Raw genomic sequence first — 17736 nt, forward strand, 5'->3', positions numbered from 1 at the left:
CTGCTTCTCTGCCAACCGACCCCACTTGCTAGCGGCACTCCACCGTGCTAGCTGCAATCCGGGCTTGCTAGCTCAGCCACCATCTTCTTGCTAGCCCCCATTTGCTGCTAGCGTAGCCACAGCAGTTATATTAGTGGCCAGTGGCTCACTGGTTACAGCTGACGGCCACCTAGCCACAGCTGATGGCCATCCAATCACCTGAGCCAGCACCTTTCCACGTGAGGCCGAGAGCCTGGAAACTGCACTCCTGGTTCTGTCCCCACAGTTATTATAATGCTTTCTGTGGGGTATTAATTTCTCAGTGCCTCTAGATTACTGAATGGTTTTCAGAAGGGCCTGTTTTATTCTGAGGCTCTGTTTTGTTTGTTTGTTTGTTTGTTTGTTTGTTTGTTTGTTTGTTTGTTTAAGCAGACACATCTTAAATAGGATTTTAAGATGATATGCACTATATTCATTAAACTATTTCAATAACTGAACAACTCAATCAAGTCAAGAAATATAGGCCTAAATCAGGGGACTGTGCAGTGAGAAAAATACCCCTGCTTTTACGGAGGAAAAAATTGAACCTGAAGTGCTGAATCCCACACTCCACCCCCTGACCTGGCTGGTTGCAGACGTAGGTATCCCAGGTGCGGGCATTCAGGCCAGCACCGCTTCTCTCACATCACACTGCCTGCCAGAAACCCACCTGCTAGACTAAAGCACCACCAAATCCACCTCAGATTGAGCCTCTTAGATCAAAATAATCTCATGATATAACGGTGTCATCTAGAAGCAATGTGATTTATCAAGGTCCCTTAAATCCGTTCTGAACTTGCCAAATCCCTATTTTTAATTCTAATTTCCTGTTACTTATTTTATAGTAGTTCATTATTTGTTGCCAAGGGAGGGGGAGGAAACATTCACAAGACAATTTAGAGAGTCAATCACAAATGTAGCAAAAGTTTTATTCTAAGGGGGAGATTTTAAATATGCCAAAAATATTTCGGCCAACCTCATCTATTATGGTTGACACCTGATTGTATTCTGATAGAATCACTAGTTAACCCGTTATTGTTAGCAGCTGAGAAAATATGTACAAAATGTGGCAAAGGACCAAGGTACCAGATCGAGCTTGTGCCCACCCCACCTATAAACAGTTACAGGGTGGGTTTTGGGAAATTACTTTCCCTCTCTAAGCCTCACTTTCCATCATCTGCAAAAGTGACCTCAAAGGGTAGCTGTAAAAATTAAATGAGAAAATACATTTTAATGTCATTAGCACAATGCCTGACACATAGTAAGAATCCAGTATAAATAAAAATTCTTATTTTGTGATGATTACATCTTATACCTGATGTTGTTGCCACAGCTCACTAACACACGTTACCATGGGGTTCTATAACCAAATAAAGAATCCATAAATACTTCCAAATGCTTTCATGTTAAAGCATAAAGCATTGATTTTTGAACTTGAAGCTCTTGCCCAGAAATAGAAATCAGGAACACCAACTTGTATTCTCTATATTAAAACGGAAGCAAATATCTTATAAACTAACCTTTACCATCCTCCTGATGCACTTCCTTTCACCTGCCTCTTCTCATCTGTAAAGGAGCGAAATGCTAAAATATTATTCAGAATCTGTTGTACAGTTAAACGCATTTTACAAGTTAACACTTTATAAAACATCAACAGTGACAGCAATTATACTCCAAAGCAAGACTGCCAACTCTTGAAAGCTAGAAATGTATGATCTAAAATGTTATCCAAAATTTGGTTTTAAGAAACCTAATACTAGTATTTGATTCTTCATAGCGAAAAAGGGCATACAATTTACTCCTTGGACAATATACTATACTGCCTTTTCATGTTACAAAACAGAATATAGAGTATGATCCCAGCTTTGTAAAATTTATAAAAACTCCTAGTGTGTTCAATTTATTCATAGGTCTTAACATAAAGAAAAAGGTCCATGGTCAAGTGTCACAGAACCTGATTAAACAAAGTTAAACAGGTGTTCTTATGTCCCTACCTTTCAAAGTCTTTTGTAAGCTAACATGCATTAAAACCTATCAAGAGGAGGGTTAGCCTAGGCATTTTTCCAATGTTACTCGTCGATAAAATGTTTATAGAAGAGCATCTCACTAGCACCAGTGTCCAAGGAATTCCCCCAGGAAAGAGAGCTGGATGCTGGCAATGACTCAGCCCCTTGCCATCCAGCCTTAGACACCATCGCTTTTTGAAACTGTCTTTTTCTTACCAGAACCTTCCAATCATCCAACTGGTAGCCTTTTCCCAGGGCTCTTTATCGGCTTCCATGACACCGCTGATCATTCCCTTCACAGAAATGGCTTTGCGAGGCAGGATGACATAGTTAGGACCTGGGAATCTGGCTGCTCTTAGAACCCTTGAGCCATTAAAGAAATCCAACCAGGCTATGAGAGGGGCCTGGCCAGCCCCCACCCATTCCAGACACCCCAGCTGATGTGCCAGATGTTCCTGCCCCGGACGAGCTCCCAGCTGAACACAGCTGCCTGAGTGACCCCAGCCAATGTCAGATAAGGCAGAAGAGCCTCCCAGGTGAACCCAGCCATCCCACAGAATCAAATATGTCTTTAGAAAGATAAAAGGTCTTTCTCTTGCACAAACTCATCAGAAAGAAAAATAAAACATTGAACTCCCTGGAGTTAGGACTTGAGTTATTCAGAAATCAAGCTCCTGGCTGTATTCAAGGAGACGAGAGAAAGTGGATCATACCAGAGAGAATACAGGGAAGGTGTATTCGGGTAACAGGGGATTTGGATTACCACAAGAAATGGATCCACAGGGTCACATGGGCACGCACAACACAGTGCAAAGCATACTATTGTGAACTCTTCCAAAGAAACCAGTGCTAAAGATGCCATCCTTGAAGATTGCCCATTGAAGAAATACCTGAGCAAAAACTGAGAACTTGGTAGTACATGCCTGAAGTAAAATTGGGATATCTCGGCACGGACTATTCCAACCACATCCAACCCACGTTAGGAAGTTCCACGCTAGACATGTAGCAATGCTGGGACTGGTTAAAAATTCGCTTTTCCTTAAAGACGTATAGAACACTAAGTATCTAGAACCTACTGTATATCCTTCATAGTTTTGCTTTATCTCATCTTCCTAAAGTCCTGTATTAAAAATTAAAACTTCTAGTTCTTATAAAAAATACTTTATTGATAGATAACAAATATGGGGGTTGAGATTCTGATATCCAACATTACTCAAACAAGTCATTTAACTAAAAAGACAGCAATTTCTTAAAGGTCAATGTCAGTAGAATTCAAAGAGAGGCAATAAATGTCAATTTTCACCTATGGAAATGGCAAAGATTTTTAAAAGAATAGGATAAAATTTGGCAAAGTTCAGGGAAACTGCTGTTGAGTAAGTGAATGTGTGCAGCTGTTCTGGAGGGTTACGTGAAATACATACTCAGAGCCTTCAACACACAGGTACGATTTTGTCCTAGACGTCACTTCTCTACAATTTTCCTAAGGAAATAATGTGAGGCTTAAATGTTTTAGCTACTTAGGGTATTTACTGCGACACTGTAATAGCAAGGAAAGTTCGAGAAAAAGCTTCAGTGTACAGCAACAAATGGATAAATGTATAATATATAATCTACACAACAGGATGCAGGTCTCTTAACTGAACTTCACTTAACATATTCACACAACTTCCCAGGGCCCGTCCCTTCCCGTCGGGCACCTTAGGGACCCCACCAGGTTATAGGTAGATGTGCAAAATTGTGTGCTGAAGGGCCAAGTGAAGCTCGAGTTGGTAGTAAGCTCGAGGGAGATGAAGACATGGGGAGATGCAGACTGATGCTAGCAAGCCTTTAGAGTGCTGCCCAGGCCGAATTCCGGGAGTCACAGCACACGCCTCCACAGCAATGGTGTTTGTGCCCCGGACTGACTATGCCAGAACTGCTTGTTCATAGTAACTGTGATTTCGATAAATACTAAACGAATAGGATTTTCTTTAAAAGCACTCCAGCTAATTCTGAGGTGGAGCCAAGTTTGTGACACTGATGTAGAAGCCACACTAAAGACGGCATCCTTCCTGGGGCACCTTTTCAGAGATGACTCTTTTCTTCTATGCAGCCTGGTCTTTCTTTTCTGAATTTGATCAACTTCCCGTCCCATCCGGGAAGAAGCTGTGTCTTGGCTGCAGACTCATGGAATACTTGTCTTTGGATTCGTAGGTGACACTGTGATACATAGCCCCTTGCTACAGTCCCAGAAAGCAGTAGCGTGCTGGTCACACGGCCTGGTTCTGAATCCCAGCACCACCGCTTACCAGTGGTGGGACCTTGAGCAAGTTACTTAATATCTCTGTGCTTCAGTTTCCTGAGTGACCTAACCCTTTGAGGGGGAGACAGAACCTACCTCATCGTGTTGGCAAAGGAAATAAATGAGCTAATCCATGTCAAATGTTTAGGACAGTGTCCACCTTGCACATGATAAATGCTCCATAAGCACAAGCAGCTGTTATTATTATTGGTGTTCTTGTATTTTAATGATACATCCTGCCCAGCCCTTAGCGGAGCGTAGTCAAGAGCTGTCTGGTGAGTGAAAGAATGAACACACAGTCCTGTGTTCCCTCACCTAGAACACCTCTGAACAGCTCCGCTGGGTATGGCTTTAGACCTAGTTTCCCACAAATCTTTCTGAATGCCACATCTTTCGTCAAATCCCTTCACCTCAACTTTTCAGCTACCCTATGTAACAACAAAAGCTGGGAAGTAGAGGCAGGCAAAACACAAAGGAATCATGTAGGGTTGATGGGATTTAGACAACGCAGGGGGACTGCAGCAAAGGTCAGGCTTAAAGAATGCCCTCCAAACAATAGTTTGCCATATGCATAAGCAAAGAATGGTTCCAACGGCGTAAAAAGGCATCTGCCCTAATTTTTTAACAGACAGGAGAGGAGGCGACATAGTAGGTACACAATATAAACCGTCTTGAAAGTATTTATTATTTAAAAGCTCTCTCTCCCTCTGCCCCACCCAGCCACTCTCTTGTGCTGCTTTTCTGATTATCCTAAAAGCTGACTATATTCTTTTTCACTATGGAGGATGAGAATGACCATTAAAACCAATACAGGTGCTCAGGCCCTCATCGGGCACTTCGTCACTGAGGGTGCTGGTCTTCAACAAGCGCGGGTTCCCTAGGGCTCCACACGGTATTCCTTTTTCAAGGCCACCGGTACACTCATGGAGTTAAAGTGCCGCTGCCCATCTAAATATAACATGGACTCTGAAACACAAGAGAGAGAAACATGGAGAAACTTGCAGCACCTCAGAAAAGCATGATACAAACACAAGACTACTCGGAAACATTGGGACAGCAATGAGAATGCAAAACCAGTGCCAGGCAAGCACTACTGGCCCAGGGGGTGTGCAAGGTCCCTGGGGACGGGCCTCGACTCCTGCCCCTTTCCTTTGACCACCTGTGGCTGCTTGCAGCTGGCACTGGCCCTTCAGACAACAGCCAGGGGAGCAGAGCAGCCACAGCTGCCTACGAGCCGTGAGGCATCCTGGCCATCAGGGCTGCAGAACCTCCAAAGCAAAATCCCCTAAAGATATGCTCTCGAGCTAACAAGCATCGGTGTTCTTCCTACAACAACTGAAAAGGAGAACAGTTTCTTTAAAAGTTCTTCTCTTTGTTAGGGACAGCCATCATTGCTGCTCACCTCCATATGTTCGGGGGAAAACCAAGGGCACGTCTTTCTCCGACATGAACGTGAAATGAAAGACATTGGTGGTCGTATGCTCTTTACTCTGCAGAGACGACACTTCGCTGTGCACTCGGACTTGAATGTATTTGTCTTGGGTAAAGCAAACCTAAGAGATGACACACACGAGAGTGAGTCCATTGCATTGGGAAGGGAGACCGAGGCAGTCATAAGAGAAGCAGTGGCTTTAGAACATAAAAACTTCTCTTCTAGGCCCTAGTGATAAAAAAAAAAATGTATTTTATCTCATCGCACACCTACCTGGGAAGAAAGAAACAGCAACGATCCAACCTCAACAGGTTTCTGAAACATGATATCGTCCACTGCTACTACGAACGGTCGGGAGCCACTGTTGGGGAAGGCAGAATTAGGGGTCAACTGCAAAATTCAGATGATCTCTATTTTCCCCCTAGCAATCAGCTGAGGCTAAATTTAAATGATCAAAGAATAAACCTAGTAAAGGGTAAATAATCGTACCAGTGAGGAATGGTAAGAGATGCCACTATGACGAGATAAGTGCCAAAATCATTATATGTTTTCCCTTCAACATAGCACCATCTCCTTTTCTCAGGAGCTCTTTACTGGCATACCTTGGAAATATTGCGGGTTCAGTTCCAGACACCGCGACAATAAAGTAAGCATCAAAATAAAGCAGGTCGTAATCTTTTTGCTGGTGGAAGGCCTTGCCTTCAATTTATTAAAAAAGGCAACATCTGTCAAGTGCAATGAAGTGAAACGCAATAAAATGAGTTATGTCCATAACATACCATGTTTCCCCAAAAATAAGACCATATTAATTTTTGCTCCAAAAGACACATTAGAGCTGATGGTCCGGCTAGGTCTTACGTTCGGGGGAACATGGTACTAACTTAACCTAGTCAGAGCACCAATTTCTAAAATGAAGATCAAACCCAACTGGTATCAGTGCGCTATGTATTTAAAAACAAAACATATTCCCCAACACATCCACACTGGTCCACAATGTTTCATTTCAGTTGGGCAGTATACATTGCTTCTTAGAAGTGAAGACTACCTTAAATCGAACTCACCCAAAGTTATAAGCAGTAGCCCATCCAAGTTCATACGCTTTCCTCATAAGGAAACCACCAAAGATCCGATTGAAAATGTTCCTCTCCTACACGAAATAAATAAATATTAGCAAATACAAGCTCATGGCCACCCTCATATAACAAAGGAATTCACAATGCCATAAAACAGGGGCCAGTTTAAAGGTATCAAATCTTAGATGAGTATCACGAGTACTAGTTACCTATTTAGAAGATTCTTCACTAAATCACAGTACCTGAGGGTGGCAAACTTCCAAGCTCTTCAATTTTGAATCCTCCATCCACACTGCATTAGGGGGCAAAACTCGACTGCGAAAACTTATAGTCCTGTGCAAATGGAGATTCAGTAAACCCTGTTAAGGGCATGGTTTCACTGCTGAAAAGCAAAATATTTGCAAACAATTCCCAGTATGTTCAGGCAAGCATAGTTCTGGAGAAGGCCAAGGTTTGAATGCTTTCCCACAGGAAATCTCAGCAGCCTAACTTACTTTGGATCCAGCGTGCTAAGAAACATCTCATGTATGGTCGTCCTCTCCTTAGCATTGGGAGCCATTTTCAGTAATGACATGGAGCTGAAGGCGACCCTTCTCTCCTTGTTCACTGCAACAAGGGACAATAAAGAGCCACAATCAGGAGGGTCTCACTACGCACTGGGGTTCCTGACCTGGGCTGCCTTGGACTCTACAAGGGCAGTATTTCCAGACTGTAAAAAGTGCACTGGAAATTGTACATATATCCTACATAAAACTTTCACGTGGGAATTGCATTAGCTCAGCGTGAAACCACTTATTATCCTCCTGACCTACAGCCCTGACCAGCAGCTATTTCATTAAGATACATGTCCCATTTCATTAAAAATGAGAAAACAAGTTACTTCAATTGATAAATATTGGCTGACTGATAAAATCATTCAAAGTATGGACTCCGTGGAACAAAAAATAAGGTATTTTTAACTTCAATACATTCTTGGCATGAGTAAGACATTTGACTGGTATAAGGAGTCCATACATACTCTTGAATATTCCCCTCTACAGTACGGTCAATGTGCTTTTTAAAGTTTATCTTATTATAAAGAAATTAATATACATTCTCCTTGTCTAAAGAGCTCTTCTTCCTCAGGGCCTTCAGGGATGAGTGGATTTACAAATGCCGGCCTAAAGTGAAGAAAAGAGTACAAGTTTAAAACGTGCCATCACCTAATAAAAATGGAAGATGAACAATTACCCACTAGTTTTAAAGTCTTTGCTGTTTGTTTTGGGTAACGCTTACTGACTACTTCACACAAGAACTCTGGAACAATTAGCGGAGGTTTCTGGTTAGAGACTTATCTGTACTAGAAGTTTCACATTATAAAAAGGACATAGCCACTTGCCAAAATGTTTCACTGGACCCTAATCATGAGATAACAGTCATAATAGGTTGTAGAACATTCTATAAGACAACTTGCATGGAGTGTTCAAAAATGTCAATGTCTTAAAAGACAGAAAATGGCAGGGGAACTATTGCAAAGAAACATGATAGACAATTGTAATACACGACCCTTGATCAGATCCTGACTCAGGGGAAGAAGTTATGAAGGATAATTTAGGGACAACTGGCAAAGTCCGAATATGGATCGTGTATTAGATAATATAACTGCATCACTGTTAAATTTCTTGGATATTAACAAAGGCATTGAGATTATGTAAGAGAATTACCTTAATCTTAAGAGATACACGCTGAAGTATTTATGGGGAAAATAGTATCAAACTTACTTTCAAATGAATCAGGGGGGAAATGTGTATATGTGTGTATATGTTTGTGTGTGTGTATATATATATATATATATATATGTATTTATAAAGGGGGTAGGAAAATAAGGCTGGTGGTAAAATGTTAGTTGGTGAATTTAACTGAAGGGTATATGGGTGTTTGTTACATGATTTTACTTTTCTGTAGGTGTCAAATTTTTTAAAATACATTGAGCAAAAAGGATGATGGTATTTCACTATGGTAGAATCCAAAAGTTTGATGAAACAATAGAAACAAAAGATCTGAAATGGCAGCTTGGAAAACTGAAATATATCAGCTGGGAGAGGAACTTGAAATAATGCCCCCCAGTGCTGGCAAAGGAGGCGTAGGCCAGGCACCAGGGGCAGCAGGTCTGCTGGGGCTAGTGGGAGGAGTTAGACGAGCTGGGTGCATTCTTCAGATCGGAGGCACCAAGGTATTTTTCAGTCTAATACAGTGTTCCACATCCGTTTTCCATGCAGCAGAAAAGATTTCTCATTGCAGACTCCTAACTTGAGTTCCTAACACAAATTAGACTTCCCATCGGCCTCTGGACTCTGTCCTGTACAAACGGCAATCCTGCAACACTCCCTTCCACCCCTACTCCCACACATACAATTAGATTTTCTCAGATTAAAGGCCTTGGGGGTAACTGCTGTTAGGAACCAAGAACTCAATTTAAGAGAAAAAAGATAAAGTATAAAGCCAAATAAGTTACAACCTGTATGGTTCAACTTGTCTTGGAAATGACAGTATAAACTCATGAGGTTGTTTGCTTTTTGCTTTTCAACATCCAAAACAGGACTAAATTCATCCAAGCTCTGTCCACTGAAAAGGCCTAGATACCATGGCAAACTAGTAACAACATACAGTTCTGGTGCCCAGATTTTGGTCTCTAAATACTGGTTCCCACTAAAAGGAACCCCAGGACTCCTTGAAGAAATGGCTGACTCCATGCCTAAGGCAGGAAATGTGTAAAATGAGCCCAAAATATCTCATTGCGCCAGACAGCAGGCAGGTATGAAAGACCAATGGGGAAATATCACAGGAGCCAGTTTGAAGAAGCTCCCACTGACCAAAGACTCTAAGCAGCAAGAACAATGGCTGCAATTTATTGAAATATATTTACTACATTAAAATCCAGAAATTCACAATGGGACTTTTTTAAAAAGTCAAAACAGTAGAAAAAGCATGTCATCAAAGCTGGTGAACCAACTCATTATTCTGCAAATGTGTAAAGAAAGGGCAAGAATAAACATTACTCTTGACTTTCCTTTACAAACCAAATTGCCCTAGGTGATGAGGGGCAAATCTCTGCTTTACAGAATTCCAGCTAATAAACGCACCAGGAAAGACAGAATTTGAGAATCACTCTACAACCCCACATGATTAAAGCACTCATAAACCACGGACACTGAGAGCCATGGAGAAAGGCTGATGGGGAGCTAGCTCCGCAGGATGACAAAGTGTAGTCTGGAAACCTGCTGCACTGCACTCCGCGCTGCAGAGCATTACTGATCATAAGCTGATAAACTGCACTTCACAGGAGAAAGATCGGTCTGTCACTACTTGAACTCACACATCAATCTTACTATTACTATGATTGGGACATCCATACCATTGGGTATGACGCACTATGACATACGAGATACATAAATAGCATCACCTACAAAGTGCGCTAGCCAAATATGTTGACCCTGAATCTAATTAAGGCTTTAGATCGAACTCAAGTTTACAGAAAATACTACGGGTAGAGAAACAAGTCCAAAAAAAAAAAGAATATACCATGAGGAAGCAATGAGACAAATCCAGAAAGCTGAACATTGTATAGAAGAACTGATTCGGCCTTGTGACAAGTTGATACGAAACAATGTGGGGGCAGTAGAGACATACAACTATTCTGGATGAAAACAGCCTTAAAAGAGACCACACAATTCTATGAATACACAAAAGCTTTTAAATGATACACTTTCAATGGGTGAACTGCATGATATGTGAATTATATTTCAATAATGCTATTAACCAAAAAAAAGAAAAAAAGAACAGACTTAAGAGACAGAGAAATGAAATGCACTGTGTACCTTGTTTGGATCCTAATTTGAACAAATCATTAAAAAGCTATTTGGGGAAAACTGAATATGAACTATTAGAATATATTAAGGATTTACTAGTATTTTTGTTAGGTGTGCTAATGGTAATGTAAGAAAATACCTTCATTTTTAAAGAGATGTCAACATTAAAGTATTTAGAGGTAAAATGTCATTATGTCTGGGATTTGTTTTAAAATATTATAAAGAAAATAGTACACTTTAAAAAAACAGATGAAGCAAATATGGCAAAAATGTTAAAACTCTTAAGTTCAGGTGATGGGTACATGGACATTCATTATAGTCTTCTCTCCAGTTTTATGTATCTTTGAAATTTTTCAAAATAAAGAATTAGGAAAAAACAGCAATTACCCTTTATTTTCAGAATCACGAGCCACCATTACAAATGTTGCATCCAAAACAGGACTAAAGTCATTGCCATGTGACTAAGGAACAAAGGAAAGAAAATGCAGATGTAAAAAACGCATTTCCTGGGAAGACCTACTACAGTTCTAACAGATACCATGCATGCTTTGAGAAAGGCCGAAATTAGAAAAAGAGAAGCGCGTTCATTAACCACCAGCTGCTGAGTCGCCAGGCACAGAACTAGGCTCTGGGTGGGAATGGCAGCATGACCAAGGAGCCTGGGGTCTATCAGGAGACAGACACCCCAAATCCCAAACGGAGACCAGTGCAAAGTACGGGGGACCCAAACTATGGGCTCAGGAGTAGTGCATGAATGGGACCCAAGGGCAAAGGTCACAGAGGGACCTTCTCCGTCCTCACTTCACTGTCCTGCATCGTGCCAAATTCCGGCTTTCTTCAGGCCTACCTGTCCTCACAAGGCACAGACCCAGGTGGACCCCCCACCGCTCTCACAGACATTAGTCTTTTCAGGGAACTTCACGGTACCAACTACCAGCACATATGGATGTTTCCTTAGCCCAGCACAGAGGCTCCAAGAAGGGGCAAGATCAGTGATAATTCTGTGGAGTAAGCTAAATATTTATAACACACAAGACTTTGAGGTTTGAAGGTATTTCTTTCTCCCCTAAAGTCTGTACTTCCAGCATGGTCGTATGGTGAAGTCGTATCACAACCTGAGGGTGCATTCACTTCCGTCCTCATCACCACTGCCTGTGCAGGTCCTATCACCTTGGCCCTTGACTTTCTTCCAGCATCTGCTCTAAGCCTGTTGGTTAGTATATAAGGCCCTCACCACACAGCCCATATTCCTCTCCAGAGGCGCACAAACACTCCCGCCTGCACCCTTCTCCCCAGCCATGCTAACAACATGGCGGTCCCGGAATGGACCCCACTGTCGAACACCTGCCCCCCATCTCTTTGCCTCATGCTTTCCTCTAGCTGCATTCACCCAAACACTCCTCTTGGCCACTGCCCCTGCCCAACGCCCAAGGCAGAGCTCATCCTTCCCGCCTTTCTTTGCCAGCTAATGGAAACAAAGCCATCTCCTGACAGCAGTTCTCAACACAAGAGAGGCGGATACCACCCCTGGAGGGGGCATTTGGAAATGTGAAGGGCTGGTTTGCGTGGTCACATGACTTGGGGGACATGACTAGCAGGGTGGGGGTAATCAAGGAGCTAACACCTCACAATGCAGAGGACAGTCCTACAAAGCAATTTTCCCACATACAGTGCCAATACTGTCCCTGCTGAGAAATGCTGTGTAATACTGTGTTACCCCCAAAATAAGACCTAGCCGGACAATCAGCTCTAATGCATCTTTTGGAGCAAAAATTAATATAAAACCCGGTCTTATTTTCGAGGAAACACGGTCCTTAACACACCATAGCATAATCACTTATTTATGTGGCTGCCTCCCTACTGCACCATGAGTTCCTTGAGGACAAAGACCATTTTCATTCCCATTTGTAGCCCAAGCACTTAGCACAAAGACTGGCAGAGAGCAGGTACCTAACCAATGACTGCCTGATGTCTGATTGAGCAGTACTAGGATGTAAACTCCAGGAGGATGGAACTGTGTTTTGCTCGCAGCTATATACCTGGCCCAAATTGCTAGGTGAACGTTAAATGAGTGGACTCAGGAAGTGGGCTAGGTGAATCTCATCCAGATCCCATTGGGGAGGAGCACATAGTCTAGTAGAAGAGAAAACATGTTCACATGCCTGTGGAGCAGAGCTTAGCAGGTCAGAGAAAGGATACTGAGAAAGGCATCACGGGAAGGAACAAGTACTATGAGGAGGGAGGATGGGGAAGGATTCGAGCAGGGAGTGATCCAGAAGCACAGGTGGAACACTTGGACAAGCAGGGCCAGAACACAAGGGTTGCAGGCAAAGGGGAAAGTGTAAGCAATGATACGCCTCCACTCCCTTCCTGTTTAAATTATCGTTTCTTATAGTGAACACCTACTAGTGCCAAGGGTCAGGAATGCAAAGGCGAATGCCTCCCTGCTCGTGGGATGCTCAAAGTGTCCGGCAGTGAACTCTAAGAAGGTATATAAATGTGTCGGGAGGAAGGTCGGTTGGAACTAATTGACGGAGCACCTGGGATCCTAACTAGTCAAAGGAGTTTACATTTTCACCCACAGATAACGGCCACTGAAGATTTTTGAGAAGGAGAGTGATGTGATTTAAGATCGGCTTTGGAAGATCTCTTTGGCAAAAACATGTAAAATTAACAGCGAGAACAGGCTAGCGGCAGGCAGACTAGACTAATTAAAAGACAGTATGAACTCAAGAGGCAGTGAGGGCTTGAATGAAATACAGGGCCAAGGGGAAGAAGAAAGAACTCTGGCGAGTTGCTGAGGGTGGTGACTTTGCCTGACTTGGCAAGGGCTGCACAGGAAAGGGAAAAATTACAGCTGTCACAAAGGTTTGGAGCTGGGAAACCAGGCGGCTGGCAAAGAGAAACTGGAGGAAGATCGAGATTGGAAAGGAAGCTGATGAACTCAGTTTGAAACACACTGGACTAGAGGTAGCAAGAGCACACATGGGGGAATATAACAGGTACTCGGAAAGATAGGTCCAAAGGTCAAGCCCAAAATAGAGATTTGGGCCCATCTCCATAGTAACGATAATAAATGAACATTATTCCAACATTTGATTAGCGGTTACTGTGTGATGGGCAATGTACCAGCTACCACATATGGGTGGGCTGCTTTTCCTTTCACCCTTACCACACCATCAAAGGTGGTACTATTACTGTTTCCATGTTGCACTTCAGAAAACAGAGGCTCAGACAAGGTGATTTACCCACAGTCACATGGCTACTAAACAGCAAGACTGGGATTCGAACCTACGTGCACCCAAACCAGAGTCAGCACACCTATCACCAAGCTCCCTCCCTGGAATAGAAAGGATCAGTCGAGTATGAGTTATTAGGTAAAATGGCTAATGAGAAATGCAAATTTAGAACCAAGATTGTACATGCCTAACGCTGATTCTCACTGGCTCTTTCCTTCCAATAAGTCCTGTGACTCTTTTTCACAGGACTACTTGTCCAAGATTCAAATTGTCAAGATTCCCTAGAAAGCTGGTCCTATGCCAGAAATCTGCTGTGCACGGCACTGAGCAGGCTAGGAATCAACCGTGAAGATAAAAAAAGAATATGGACACATCATAGCAGCATCCCATCAACTTTGTGTTTTGTTTTAAAAACAGTGGTACTGTCAGTTACAGCAACATGGAAGCTAAAGAATCCACCTGCTTACATATAGCACCAAATAAAAAACTACCTAACTATTTTGACAAATAACTTTAATTACTGCAGAGCAAGCTTCAGACTTTTTCCAAAAGATGAAACACTTCATAATTCCTTGACAGAAGAAGTGTATCTGAAGAATAGGTCTACTGAATATGCTGGCATAAATGAATAAGTCATTCTAGTAAGTTTTCATAATGGTATCTTGGACATACTCTGAATTATTTCTGTGCTATTATCCTCTTTGAGGTACTGTGTCTTGTCAAGATTTCTTCATTTCTTTATAACAGCTATTCTGTGTTTTGCTCATTAGCGGGGCTGTTCCTAACTGCTGTACTAGACTAAATGACTTCTGGGTTGAACTGTGTCCCCCCAAAAGATATGTGGGTCCCAACCTTAAGTACCTATCAACGTGACTTTATTTGGAAATAGGATTGTTGCAGATATAATCAGTTAAGATGAGGTCATAGTGGAGTAGGGTGGGCTCCAATCCAATATTATCGATGCCCTTATAAGAAGAGACACAGACACACAAGGGGAAAATGCCATGTGACAATGGTGGCAGAAATTGAAGTGTTACAGCTACAAGGCAAGGAATGCCAAGGGTTGGCAGCAAACCCTCAGAAGCTAGGATAGCAAAGAAGAGTTCTCCCCTACAGGTTTTACAGGGAGCATGATCCTGCCGAGACCTTGATTTTGGACTTCTAACCTCCAAACTGAGACTATTAATTTCTGTTGTTTGAAGCCACCTGCTTTGTGGTACTTTGTTACAGCAGCCCCAGGAAACTAACACAGTGACCCACTCAAGCCTAACATCACTCATAGACTTTTGTGAAATTCTCCGGGGTAAGATCAGAAACAAGGACCTTAACATGAAGCTGTATGTGATTTGAAATTAATAAGCACTAAACATAAACACCAAATAATGTGTCAGTCTTTGTCCAGGAAAAAGATAGTAATAACCCACCATCTGTATTTTTTTCTGGAAGGGGTGAGCTATAAACCTGTCTGTGGACAGATAGGTAAATAAGCTTTCCTTTCAGCGAGATATGTTGGAACAAGGGGGCAATCTATGGGCACATACATACCTGGAACATTTGCATCTTCACTTCCATGGATGTCTTCCCAACCCAGCTAACATGGCCACTGAATTTGATATCCTGTTCTGGGCTTAAGCAACTCTTACACATATCTGCAAAACAGAAAATCAATTTGAGTCCAAACCATACCCAAAATTTTCTGTACTGTAAATGGACAATTTGGCTGAAATTGTGGCAAATTCTACAACATTTCTTTTTTGTCTTCAAAACTAAAAATGACTTTTTTGACATACAAAAGAAATTCGTGTCTTTTTGAAAAATGGAGACAAGGCACAGACTATAAAAAATAAAACTGGAACCATGCAAAACCAAAAACAATTATAATAAATATCTTGGTATATGTCATTATAGACATTTTCATATGCATATGTACATAAACATTGCCTCACAAAAGGAAAATATTTCCTCTAATCTCAATAATATCTTGTAATTATTAAGAATTCTAAGTGTGCGTAGAAAACAGGATCGCTTACCAATCTTGTCCACCAAGGCTGTAACTACCGATAAAGGAGACATATTAGCTGAAGGAATTTTGTTGTGCATGTAGCAAATAAGAACTGTAGGAAAAGAGAAGAGAACCAAATCAAGGAAAAGCAAAATTATTTCTCAACATTGATAATTTACTCCCTGTAACCCATAAAAAGTCTTATCTTGTTTTGAAGACCCACTCCCCCATGTTCCTTTAGTGGTCTTATCCTAGGACCCAAGACTTCTATACATTGAAGACATCTGGGAATCCTCTCAGCCGACTGCCCGCTCAATTTTGGATTTGGTGAGGAAACCGAAGCCCCAAGTCCAGACCCAGCAGGTGGCTTGTCACCACGCCACAGAGACACAGTGCCTAAATCAGAAAAAGATCCCAGCACTGAGTCTGGAAGCATCAAACACCTTCAGAAAAGAGAAACAAATCACAGGTGACTCACAGCCACCTGTTTTCCTCCTGAATCATTCCTAATCATGAAGCAATTATTTTGCTCAGAGTATCCCTTTCCCGTAGTACCCTGGGCTGCTCCACTACCCTGTGGTCATCTGCACACTTTCCATATTTTCACAGGAATTTGTAGGTGCCAAGCATGTTCTAATGCACCTCACAAATGTCACCTCATTGAAAGTGGTATCACACTTCTGTGTTTAATGGCGTCCCTGCCTCCCCATGATTCATTCAGATTGGTATTGTCAACTCTCAGGACCGGGTCTGTGCTCACTAAACATTTGTTGAGTGACAATAAATCCTTCCATCTGTGCCCTGTTAAAGGACGTACTAGGGAAAAGAAAGGCTAAAGGCAAGCAATTCCATTTAAAAGCCTTTGAGGTACCCCAAAAAGAAACCATATGCATCTGACCTATGGCACTAACAGTAGAAATGAAAAGATCCAAGAGCGAACAAGAAGGGAGACTTGACAAGATTTGACTCATCTCAGGTTTCCAGCTTGCCTGAGTGAAGATGATATACCATTCGCTGAAAAAGAGAATACAGGCAGAGCGGAGTGGCCTGTTTTCAACATGCTGAATTTGAGAAGCCTATGGCCCACCCAAATGAAGACGTCCAGTAGGCAGGAGGACAAATTGGTCTAGAACTCAGAAAAGCAGGCCAGGAAATGTACCTTCCTAAATATTCCACATACTGATAGCAACTAAAGCACGGGGAGTACATTAGATTATTTCTAGAGAATATTCAGATAACAAAAATAGGGCAGAAGACAAAACCCTAGGGATAACTGACATTTAAGGGATCAATAGAGAACAAGAAGCCTACACAGGAGACTAGGAAGGAACAGCCAGCGAGGCGGGAGGAAATGGCACCAAAGCCCAAGAGTAAGTCTGACAATACTAGGAGCTGCAAAGGGGCTGGGTACGCCTGGAAAAGCACCCAGTAGATCATACTATATGAGGCCAATGGAGATCTTGGCAACAGCAGTTCAATGGCACGAGGAGTAGAAGCCAGAACATGGCAGGCTGGGAAATAACAGGAGGTCAGGATACAGAGGCAATGAGAGCAAATAGTTTTTTCTAATTCTTTCCAGAAAATTAGCTCTGAAGTGAGGGAGAAAGACAGTTGGAGAGTGTTGTTACAAGGGAAGGGGATCTGACCTGTTTCATTTTAAATGGAAGAGACTTGAATACATTTATAAGTTGAAGGAAAAGCGAAGTTTAGGAAAGGCCTGAGTGAGAAAGCATAGGTGATAAGGCAAGTTCCTTGAAGAAATGGAAGGAATAGACTTAAGTAAACAGGTGGAAGGGATTGGCGATGAGCAGGAGGTAAACAGGAAAAAAGGGGTAGG

At 42.1% G+C, this 17736-nt stretch overlaps 1 protein-coding gene across 3 annotated transcripts in view; it reads right to left on the minus strand.

The window, feature by feature from the left end:
- Window positions 1–3177: 3177 nt before the first annotated feature.
- ACOT9 (acyl-CoA thioesterase 9) overlaps window positions 3178–17736 on the minus strand; it is a 53889-nt gene continuing 39330 nt past the window's right edge. For all 3 annotated transcript variants that reach the window (XM_088794908.1, XM_088794907.1, XM_019713794.3), the window contains 10 exons: window positions 15928–16011; window positions 15443–15546; window positions 11046–11119; window positions 7903–7970; window positions 7305–7416; window positions 7053–7143; window positions 6799–6884; window positions 6011–6098; window positions 5708–5858; window positions 3178–5271 (listed from right to left, as the gene is read on the minus strand). In XM_088794908.1, the coding sequence (XP_088651034.1) occupies window positions 5183–5271; window positions 5708–5858; window positions 6011–6098; window positions 6799–6884; window positions 7053–7143; window positions 7305–7416; window positions 7903–7970; window positions 11046–11119; window positions 15443–15546; window positions 15928–16011 (947 nt within the window). In that variant the 3' untranslated portion in view covers window positions 3178–5182. The remainder of the gene's footprint in view (window positions 5272–5707; window positions 5859–6010; window positions 6099–6798; window positions 6885–7052; window positions 7144–7304; window positions 7417–7902; window positions 7971–11045; window positions 11120–15442; window positions 15547–15927; window positions 16012–17736) is intronic.

Source organism: Rhinolophus sinicus, chromosome 18 (genome assembly GCF_057876585.1).
Source record: "Rhinolophus sinicus isolate RSI-liver-muscle chromosome 18, RSI-T2T, whole genome shotgun sequence".
Classification (NCBI taxonomy): Eukaryota; Metazoa; Chordata; class Mammalia; order Chiroptera; family Rhinolophidae; genus Rhinolophus; species Rhinolophus sinicus.